Below are 11,327 nucleotides of genomic sequence, written 5' to 3' on the forward strand. Positions count from 1 at the left end.
TATATTTTTGCACGTTCTTGTAGCTTATCTCGAGAGCTTTCCAATACACTATAATTAAGTACCATTTCGTTAAGTACTTTTTGAGTTATGAAGCTTGAAATAATTTCTTAATTTTACACAAACCGTAAAATATCTTGTAAAATATTCATTTTTCGATTACCTTAATACTTTTATGTACAAAATAATGAGAGGAATCAATTGGTATAAAAAAAACACATAGTTGTTTTTAAGAAAAAATATGGAATTGTTAATTGCAAATTACATATTTTTTCTTCAAAACAACTATGTGTTTTCTTTACACCAATTGATTCCTCTCATTATTTTGTACGTAAAAGTATTAAGGTAAGATAATCGAAAAATGAATATTTTACAAGATATTTTACGGTTTATGTAAAATTAAGAAATTATTTCAAGCCTCATAACTCAAAAAGTACTTAACGAAAAAGTACTTAATTATAGTGTTTTGGAAAGCTCTCGAGATAAGCTACAAAAATATGCAATGACAAATAGTAGGTTCCGTTTAAGAAATTGAAGGTGACCTTCATGTGACCTTCAAATAACTCTTCAAGGTCAAACCAATGTTACCATCTTATGGTCCCCTCGAAACCATACAACTTTTGTCTGAAACATTTTTGTTTGCTGGGCTTAGTTTTTGAGATATTTTACTGTCCAAGTTAAAATGAGACACCCTGTATATGTGTGTGTGTGTGTGTGTGTGTGTGTGTGTGTGTATATGTATATGTATATGAGTAGTTCAGATATCAATATATAGTGATAGTAACTATTTATATAATTTAAGTCACATTAAAATAATTATTTTTAAAAACACTTGACAAGAAGTATTATTTAAATTTCATTATTACGATATCTGTTATATATAGGATAGACTTAATATCGTGAGGAGTAAACTGGAAATAAAGAAAAAAATTAAACATACTATTGGTATGATCGTAACGCATTCACCGAAACCATATTTGCCTTCGACTGAGAAATGTAATCCTCATACTGGTGTGATAATTGGGTGGAATTACAAATGTAAAGCTGCGTTCGTACAAAAAAAATTAAAATCTGTTGCTCCACATCTCAGCGCATGCTGTGAAACTCAGCACATGTGCTTCTGCAAATGTTATACTTACAAATCAGGCAATTCCAGATTTATCTATCAACCGCACTATATAATTCTTGCAGAAAATAATATAGTATGTTATGCACCACAAGGTATGTATAAGATATTAGTAGCATTCTCTCTTATAAATCATATAAATTATATATACAGGTGACGCAGACCACCCGTATCAGCCGAATATCTCAAAAACTGAGCGCGGCAGACAAAAATATTTCAGACAAAAGTTGTAAGGTTTCAAGTAACGCATTACATGACGATCAGTATGACCTTGAAGAGTGTTGTCAAGGTCACGTAAAGGTCATCTTGAATTCTGTAAATGGAAACCCCAATTTTTTATTACATATTCTTGTAGCTTACCTCGAGAGCTTTCCAAAACACTGTAACAAAATATTTTTCTCTTAAGTACTTTTCGAGTTATGAGGCTTGAAATCATTTCTTAATTTTACATAAACCATAAAATATCTAGCAAGATATTTATTTTTCGATTATCTTACCTTAATACTTTTATGTACAAAATAATGAGAGGAATCGATTGGTGTAAAGAAAACACATAGTTGTTTTTGAGAAAAAATATGTAATTTGCAATTAAGAATTACATTTTTTTTCTCATAAACAACTATGTATTTTCTTTACATCAATCGATTCCTCTCATTATTTTGTACATAAAAGTATTAAGGTAAGATAATCGAAAAATGAATATCTTGCTAAATATTTTATGGTTTATGTAAAATTAAGAAATGATTTCAAGCCTCATAACTCGAAAAGTACTTAAGAGAAAAATATTTTATTATAGTGCTTTGGAAAGCTCGAGATAAGCTATAAGAATATTCAATAAAAAATTGGAGTTTCCATTTACAGAATTCAAGGTGACCTTTACGTGACCTTGACAACACTCTTCAAGGTCATACTGATATCGCCATGTAATGCGTTACTTGAAACCTTACAACTTTTGTCTGACATATTTTTGTCTGTCGCGCTCAGTTTTTGAGATATTCGGCTGATACTGGTGGTCTGCGACACCCTGTATATATATATTTTATATCATTTTTCATCTCTTTATGCATGCGCATAAATATATAAAATATATTTTTTTTATTTTAGATACTATAACAAGTCCACCAAAATGGATAAATAATGTAGAGATAGGACGATACTTTTCTCATTTCGAAGGCACTCGTTACGTACCAATTGAAAACTTGTCAAAAAATTATCCAACTGATATCGCTATTATGCACGAAGTACTTTCTGATCGGTAGTGTGTACAATAAAATTTAGGATTTATAATATACGTATTTTAAAATCATACATATATAATTTTTTAATTTTTTTCTATGAGAATATTGTGATATTGTACATATTGTAGATATTGTAGATATTATAAGATTAAAAGTGCAACGTTAATATTGTATTATGAAAAAATGAAATATATTAGAATATAGAAGAATATATGTAGAATTCTTTTTTTATATATGTGCTAATAAATTTTTGTGAATGCAGCTTAATCTTAACTAGTCAAACTTTTTTATTGATAAACTAACTTGAATTTCCACAACAGTACTCACAACAGCGATTTCCAATTTCGATTCGATGATTTAGCGCTCGTCATGTGCAATGTGTTACACAATTCTATAATTAAAGATAATTAAAAATTGACAAATAACAGCCAATAAGGCGCGGAATCTGAGCGGTGCTCCTATTTCATTTAATATATAGTATTATTTAAAATATTAAAATATTTGTGATGATTTCTGCGCAATAATTCTATCCATCTTTTTACTTAAAATTTATAATTTGTGGATTTATGATTACTAGAATACTGTAGTATGAAAATTAGAATTATTCGGGAAAATGTGCTCGCCAGATTATTGCGAGATACGGTATCGTTGCATCGATTATGAAATGATTTATATAATCTTATATGTTACTTAATATATTTTATAATGCATAATATCATACATATCTATAAAACGTTGTCAGTATTTGGTGATCTTTCGAAATGATAGACCGTAATTGTGTGTAAATATTATACATTATTAGCTTTATTAAATATAGCCAGTGGAGATAGAGCAATAAGTATAGTTCATTTTTACAACTGCATACTTTTGTAATCATCATTGTAATATATAATTTGAATATACAGTAAATCATTAAATATATAGATAAAATATATGTATATACTTATCCCGAATGATGTAAAAATTCATACATGATAACTGTTATAAATTTAAAAATAATTATATTATTATATTTATATATTCACAACTAATTATTATAGAGGATATTATTCGCGTTTCCTCTTTCACTCACAAATTTTACAATCAGTTTGTAATTATTGGTTATATATAATGTCGAAAATTAATTATATTTTTATGTTGAAATATTGTTTATACATATATATACATATAATCGCAATTATTAGGTTTCGCTTCGATTACTCAAAAACATAAATTAGATATATCATTGTATTACGTTGTTTACAATTATCCACATAACATCGGACATCCTATGTATATGCATTTTTTCTCCATTATGTGAAAATAATATCCTGTATGTAGAATTTATGTACATTTCATATACCTGGTTTGAATATACATTATGGTATGTGACATATATATTTATTAATGTATTTTGTATGTATATACAGTACACAATATTAAATGTATATACATTTCATATACATGATTTAAATATACATTATAGTATGTAATATGTACATTTATTAATGTAATTTGTATGTATATACAGCACACAATATTAAATGTATATACATTTCATATACGTGATTTGAATATACATTTTGGTACGTAATACATATATGCATTAATGTATTTCATATCTATATTCAGCGTACAATATTAAATGTATGTACATTTTATGTACGTTATTAGAATATACATTATGATACTTAATATGTATATTTATTAATGTAATTCATATGTATATACAGTATATAATATTAAATGTATATACATTTCATATACGTGATTTGAATATACATTATATGGTACGTAATACATGTATGCATTAATGTGTTTCATATGTATATACAACGCACAATATTAAATGTATGTACATTTAATATTGTGCGTTATTATTAGAATATAAAATATATCCAACAATACAAAACACAAAAAATATAAAATAAAAAATTAATAGAAACATTAAAACTTAGAAATTAATACAAATAATTAAAAATTTCTATAAAAATTAAGAAGTAATACAAATTAAAAAATTAAAAAATTTTAGTTAAAAAAACTTGAAAAAATGCTGCTAAACAATATGCTAAACAATAAAATTAACGTATTCTTTCATATATATTTACATTGCAGTTATTGATGTAACTAAATTAAAAATAGTTTTAAATTAAAGATCCAAATTAAATTTATTATTATTGTTATTATTATTATTATTATTATATTATTAATATTATTATTATTTTATTGTATCTTTAATATATATACTTTAAAATTTTGCGACGCCAAGTTCTTTAAATTAATATTAAAAATTTTTTTATTTTGTATTAATTTTTAATTTTTGTGGAAATATTTAATTTTTGTATTAATTTCTAAGAGGGGAGAGAGAGAGAGAGAGAGAGAGTTTTAATTTTTCTATTAACTTTTTATTTTTAACTTTTATTTAAACATATATTAATAAACATAAATATATTAAATATATTAATAAACATTTAAACATATATTAATAATATAAATTATTCCCTAACAGTACACATATCCGAAAAACGTTTAGAGGACATCCAGATGATGTTTGGATGTTCTCTGAATATCCTCTGAATGTCTTTTGGATATGTTGTGCTGTTAAGAATTATACTAATATTATTTCATTAATATATGTATGGTTAAATGTAAAAGTTGTAATTTAAAAAATGCGAGAATATCGTTAGCGACAGCGACAATTTTTCGTTAGAAACAAACAATAAGTGACAGAGAGGCCTTAAATTTTAAGCGATGCAATGCATTATCGCATCGTGTATGTGGAGACTTTAGGCTCGATGTTCTGCTGTTTCCTGGTCACTACCGCGCTACGTGGCTACGTGTACGTAGAGCCTCGACATTTTACTGTTCCAATCTCTGCTTACTGTCCGCCTGGTTTCTATTATATTTCAACTGTGTCGGTGGGGATCGCGACTTGACTAATTGAAAGTATATTCTGAATATTTTCATCAAGCACGTGAGAGTAAACGCAGGTCGCGAGAGAGCAATCGGATCAAAATAAAGCAAAGGTAAGCGCGGGACGGAGAGAGAACGAATGATAACAACTCTATACGTGTAATTATTGACGTTGCTCCTCACATAATCCCGAAATTTCGAGATTTTTTAAAGATAAGTATATAACATACATAATATACACTTCTATGCATATATATAAATGTGTGTATGTGTGTGTATAATATATATTGTATGTACATAGTGTAGGATTTGCGGGTCTTGTGGGAGATATCGTTAATTAAACCAACTCGAGGAATTCGGATTAAACCTATTTTATTCGAGTCTGTCTTTTACACTCCTCGGAAGATACTTGAGAGAGCTCACGACCTTCCTCTGTCGCGGATTTCGGTCTTCTGCCGTTTCAAATCGCACGGGCGATCAACCGTCGCGCTCAGCTGTTGCCTACATAAACAAGGGCATCGCGTCTCACTCGCAGTGACAAAGATGCTCTGACCCGTTGAGATAAACACAAATGTCTTATATTAATCCTCCTAATTCCTACATTCGGCCATCCTGCGTCGCTATCTGTACTCAGATAGCGTCATTTTCTTCATCCGTTGTCACTTCGTCATCTTCATCCGCCCAACGCTTAATGTATTCCGCTGCGGTGGATGTTTCATAAGGTCCCTCGTGTTTGCCGACTTTTTCGACAAGGTAGCGATCATTTCTCAATATCCTCGTAACTTGATAGGGACCAAGATATTTAGGTGCGAGTTTCAATCCAGGCTTGGCCTGCGTTCTTTTGATGGCCACGAGATCACCGATGTTATAGGCTGTCGCCGGTTTCCTTCGTTTGTCAAATCCTCGACGGTTCTCCTCCTGTACTCGTCTTATGTTTTTTTTTGCTTGACTCCTTATCTCATCTCGATTTTCCTCGAAGATAGAAATTATTTCCTTCTCTATCAGCTCACGGATAGAGATATCGTCTTTCATTTTCATGTCCGTTCCAAATAATAGCTTGAAGGGCGTCATCCCAATACTCCGATGTGAAATGGCATTTAAATACTTTTGCACATTATTCAAATGTTTGTGCCATTCCTCTGGTCGGGGGGCAGACAACCTTGTCAATACTGGAATCAGCGTCCGGTTGACTCTCTCCACTTGCCCGTTGGCCCTGGGCATACCCGTCGTCGTGAGGACATGCTGCACTCCCTCCGCATCACAATATTTCCGGAAGTCGCCGGACGTAAACGCTGAACCACGATCCGAAATAATTCGTCTCGGATTCCCGAAAACATGCGCCTGCCTCGCCAAGCACACAACCTCCGCAGTACTAGTAGTATTAACCGCGTACAACCAGACGAACCTGGCGAAAGCATCGATTATAACCAATATGTATCTATATTGTTTTCGCGTCGAAGGGAGCGGTCCCAGATGATCGAGATAAAAAGTATCCAAGGGAGCCTCACCCTTCTCTATCGGATGCAGCAGTCCTTCCTTCTTGCCATGTTTTCTCTCAGCTAAAATGCACGGCACGCAACTATGGACCACCCTCTCGACCTTCGCTTTCAAACCCTGTATCCAATACTCCTTTGCCACTAATCGCTCGGTCTTAATTGCCGATAAATGTCCTCTATCGTGTATATGCCTAATGATTTGTAAATGCATCGACCGTGGAACCACCATTCGCTCCTCGTCGTCAATTATTTTAAATAAAACTCCTGCTCGCATTACAAAACCAACAGCCTTCTTCGCTTCAACCAGATCAATTATTTCTCGTAAATGTGCTTCCTCGCGTTGCGCCTTCCGAATTCGCGTCGCTATACCCTCTTCACGCTCGCTCGACATATACACAGGCAACGGGTTCCGACTGAGCGCATCAACATGCGTCATTGCTTTTCCCGAACGATGTTCGATAACGTAATTGAACTTCTCTAATTGTAGGGCCCATCTCGCAACTCGCACTATCCTTTTTTAACAAATTTGTCAGAGGCCGCGAAATCAGTGAGTAATTATCAATAAACTTTCGGAAGTAACCCGATAGCTCTAAAAAACTTTGCACCTGTTTAACGTTTTTCGGTTCGGGGAATCGCGTTACCGCGTCTGTCTTCGCCTTCGACGGCCGCATGTCACCTGACTATTATGTGTCCCAAAAATTCTACTTTCGTTCTCAAGAACTGGCACTTATCCCAATTGATTGTTAACCCAGCTCACTCGCTCTATCGAGTATCCGCTGCAGCTTTATAAACGTATCCTCGTAATTTTTGGACGGCACAATCAAGTCATCCATGTAGGTCAATACAGTCCCGTCATAAATAAAATCTCTAAACGCCGCATTTACAAATCTCTGAAAAACGGCTGGCGAATTGCATAGACCGAATGGCATTTTCAGGAACTCATATTGCCCGTCAGGTATAATAAAAGCTGTAAATTTACGGCTGTCCTCACCCACGTCGACATGAAAAAATCCGTTCTTGAGGTCTAAAGTCGTAAAGATTCTCGCGCCTTGCAACCGATCTAATTGATCGTCAATTAAGGGTAACGGATAACGATCTTTTATAATTTTCTGGTTCAATCGCCGGTAATCCACACATAGACGATACGCACCGTTCTTTTTCTTTACTAGAACTACCAGACTGGCATACTCCGACAAAGACGGTCGCACAATATTCTCGCGCATCCATTCGTCTACTTGTCGTTTAATTATTTGTTTTTCCTGTTCAGAGCATCGTCGCGCTCTCTGGTATACAGGCTCATCGTCCTTGAGAATCAGTTTCATCCTAATATTTACATCACGCGTTTTATTCGGTACATAACCGCGAACCATATCTTCTAACGCGCTCCAACGATCATCATCGAGATGTGCAACGGCTAATTCGCTTGTTTCGCATATGCAGTCGATCTGAAATATCTCCGGTAGCTCGGGGTCTCTTTTCGATTTCGAAATTAATATTTCGCCCTTCTTCATTATTACGTCTACCGTTCTTAAAAAAGTCGGCGCCAATGATAAAATCGTATCGCATAAGCTCGTCAGAAACTATTCGTATTTTAATATTATAAATATCATCGTCGATCCGAACTTCCGCGTCAAATTCGCCTAACGTCTCATTATTATTTGAACCCACACCACGGAAATAAATTTTATTTTTTCTAAGTGGAGCGTTCAAGCTGCCATGACATTCCGCGCGCATGAGACACATGTCGCTACCCGTGTCGATCATCGCCAATATTCTACGTGTGTTTATAAACACGTCTTTGTAACATTTATCATCGCATTACCACGCAGCTAGTTTTTTCTACGCTCGCTTTCCCGGCGTACTTCGCCGCCACGTGCTCGCGCTCGCCGCAACGAAAACACTTCACCCCATTTTCCCTAGTCGGGCAGTTCGCGCTCAGGTGATTTTGTCCTCCGCAATTGTAACATCGTCTCGGACGGCTCCGCTCTTCCCTGTCGCTCCCTGGCCACCTCGCTCCCCCGCGGGATTTCTGCACCTCTCCGCCCGCAGTAGCCGCATCCAGTCGGCCCGTCGGGACGGCGCCGCGATCCCGCTGTTCTCTTGATCGCAGGGTCACCTTCTCGAAGGCTCTCAACAAAGATGTTGTCGACGTAAACCCCTGAATTCGAGCTTGGTCCTGCAGGTTCAAATCAGATATACCATCCACGATATAATCAACGAGGTCGTCTTTTCCGATCGGCACTCGGTTTGCCAAAATAATCTTGTCATGCATGTATGCACCGAAAGCCTCGCCTCTCTTCCAAATCCGTTCTTCAAATTCCTTTTTCCGAGCTAGCCTATTCGGGCGAAGGTCGAACATGGCTTTCATTTCCACAAGGAGATCGTTCGCCGTCATCTCCAAGTGTTCGGACTTAGAACGAAACCATTCAGCTGCCTTACCCTTCAGTCTTGCGCCTATCAGTATTCTTGCCATTTCATCCCGAAGGCGGTATGTCGACGCAAGGAGTCGCACCTGCTTCTCCTACACCTCCCAGGAATCACTCACTCCATTGAAATGCGCCAACAATTCAGCGATTGCTGTTATACTTGGCCGCACCGTCGTCTCAATCGTCTCCGTGGGGTTCGCCCCTCGCCGCGCCTCCGCCCGATCCATTCTCCGCTCGGCCGCCTCGAATCTCTCTCGCTCTCTCTCCTTCTCACGAAGGAACTCCGCTTCCCGTCGCGCTAACGCTAGCTCTCTCTCCAGCAGTTCCTTCTCTCTCCTGATGATTTTCATCTCTTGCAGCATCCCTGCCTCGTCCACTCTAGGTATCTCAGATGCATTACGGCTCTCCGACCCACTCGCCTCCACCTCTCCATTCTGCGACAGATCGTTTTGCTCACCTGTCCGCAGGCCCGACTCGCGAAGCCATCCGCCCTCAGGATCCGCTTCCATCAGTCAGTTTATGAGATCGTTTTTCGAGCAAGACGTACTCAAGCCAAAATTTTTGAGTCTCTCCTTGAGCTCAACCACCGTAAAATCAGACGGATTCTTCGTGGAATTCATCTCGTCTTTTCTGTTGACTCGCAGGGACATCAGACCCGCATCCAACTCTGTTGCACTCACAATCAGTATCACCGCACTCAGTATTGTTCACTCAGAATCAACGTTACCGCACTCAGCGCAATTGCGCACGACGTCCCGACCAGATCCCGGCTGAGCCTCCAAATATTATAGGATTCGCGGGTCTTGTGGGAGATATCGTTAATTAAACCAACTCGAGGAATTCGGATTAAATCTATTTTATTCGAGTCCGTCTTTTACACTCCTCGGAAGATACTTGAGAGAGCTCACGACCTTCCTCTGTCGCGGATTTCGGTCTTCTGCCGTTTCGAATCGCACAGGCGATCAACCGTCGCGCTTAGCTGTTGCCTACATACAAACAAGGGCATCTCACTCGCAGTGACAAAGATGCCCTGACCCGTTGAGATAAACACAAATGTCTTATATTAATCCTTCTAATTCCTACAATATATTTATTTATTTTATAGCTGCCGTACGACTTAACAAGAATGCTCAAAACTGTACAGATGTTGAAATAATAAATGTAAAAGCATGGCTTGTTAGAGAGAAGCAAGGATAGATTTAATAATAATAATAATAAAAATAAAGAAATAGTTGATGAAGATACAGAAACATTCAATAATGAAGAAAATCCGGATATACAAGATCCGCAGCGTAAAGACTAATTTAGGAAATATTTGAAATAAAAAGATATATATTTACTATAGTTTACTATGCAACATATACTATTATGATAGATTTTTCTATAATCTAAGTAACAATTAATAACATTTAAGAATAAGTTTATTTAATTTTGCGTGCATTTTAGATGTTAATTACGATAATTATTACCATTTAAGAATAAATTTCTAAGCATATGTGTTATAATATATTATAAATTTAATTTGAATTTTTATTAGAAACTTTATTTTTCATATTTTTGCAAAACGAAACGTGCACATATGTTGTAAATATAATTATATGTTTATTTTTATGTATGACATATATAATTATGTTTATATAATTATGATTAATATTATAATGTTCGTTTTAATTCGTTTTTCCTTTCATTTATGACGTACTAATTATTTTATTGTTATATATGTATATATATATATATATATATATATACATATGTGTATTTATGTATCATTATGGCATTAATATACAAATTGTTTATATAATATACATATACAGAATATATACAGGGTAATTCACTTTAATCTAACCAATTAATTTTTAGAAAAATAAGATATTTTTCAAAAAAAGTATTTCCAACACAATGTATTATTTTTAGAAAAAATACATATAGTTTAAAAAACTAAGTTAATCTTGATTTTGAGAAATCTTCCCAAAATCAAGGTAGCTGTATTATATCTCCATGAAAACTATATAACTACAAAACATTTTTTTTCAAAAAACATTGCTTTTCCAAAAAAGCATCTAATTAGATTAAAATTAATTATACGTACATAAAAAATGTGTATACATATAATATGTACAGATTTTATTGAAAATACTTTTTTTGAGAAATA

At 34.7% G+C, this 11,327-nt stretch overlaps 2 protein-coding genes and 1 pseudogene across 2 annotated transcripts in view; all 3 read left to right on the forward strand.

The window, feature by feature from the left end:
- Window positions 1-11,327, forward strand: part of LOC145965742 (uncharacterized) — a 314,284-nt pseudogene that overhangs the window by 253,771 nt on the left and 49,186 nt on the right.
- The window catches only part of LOC145965734 (proto-oncogene tyrosine-protein kinase ROS-like), a 313,112-nt gene that overhangs the window by 104,691 nt on the left and 197,094 nt on the right, over window positions 1-11,327 (forward strand). The window lies entirely within an intron of this gene.
- LOC145965762 (uncharacterized) lies at window positions 945-2,382 on the forward strand. The gene is made up of 2 exons (XM_083089448.1): window positions 945-1,218; window positions 2,228-2,382. The coding sequence occupies exons 1-2, from the start codon at window positions 945-947 to the stop codon at window positions 2,380-2,382; spliced, it is 429 nt and encodes a 142-aa protein (XP_082945574.1).

Source organism: Camponotus vicinus, unplaced genomic scaffold, assembly GCF_025532165.1.
Source record: "Camponotus vicinus isolate PSW18456_S1 unplaced genomic scaffold, iyCamVici1.0 SCAF_14, whole genome shotgun sequence".
NCBI classification, from domain to species: domain Eukaryota; kingdom Metazoa; phylum Arthropoda; class Insecta; order Hymenoptera; family Formicidae; genus Camponotus; species Camponotus vicinus.

Excerpts from the sequence above, each read along its gene's own strand:
- LOC145965762 (XM_083089448.1), top strand. The coding sequence starts at position 945 with ATGATCGTAACGCATTCACCGAAACCATATTTGCCTTCGACTGAGAAA. Across the intron at positions 1,219-2,227 it reads AGTATGTTATGCACCACAAG|ATACTATAACAAGTCCACCA; the intron begins GTATGTATAAGA and ends TTTTTATTTTAG.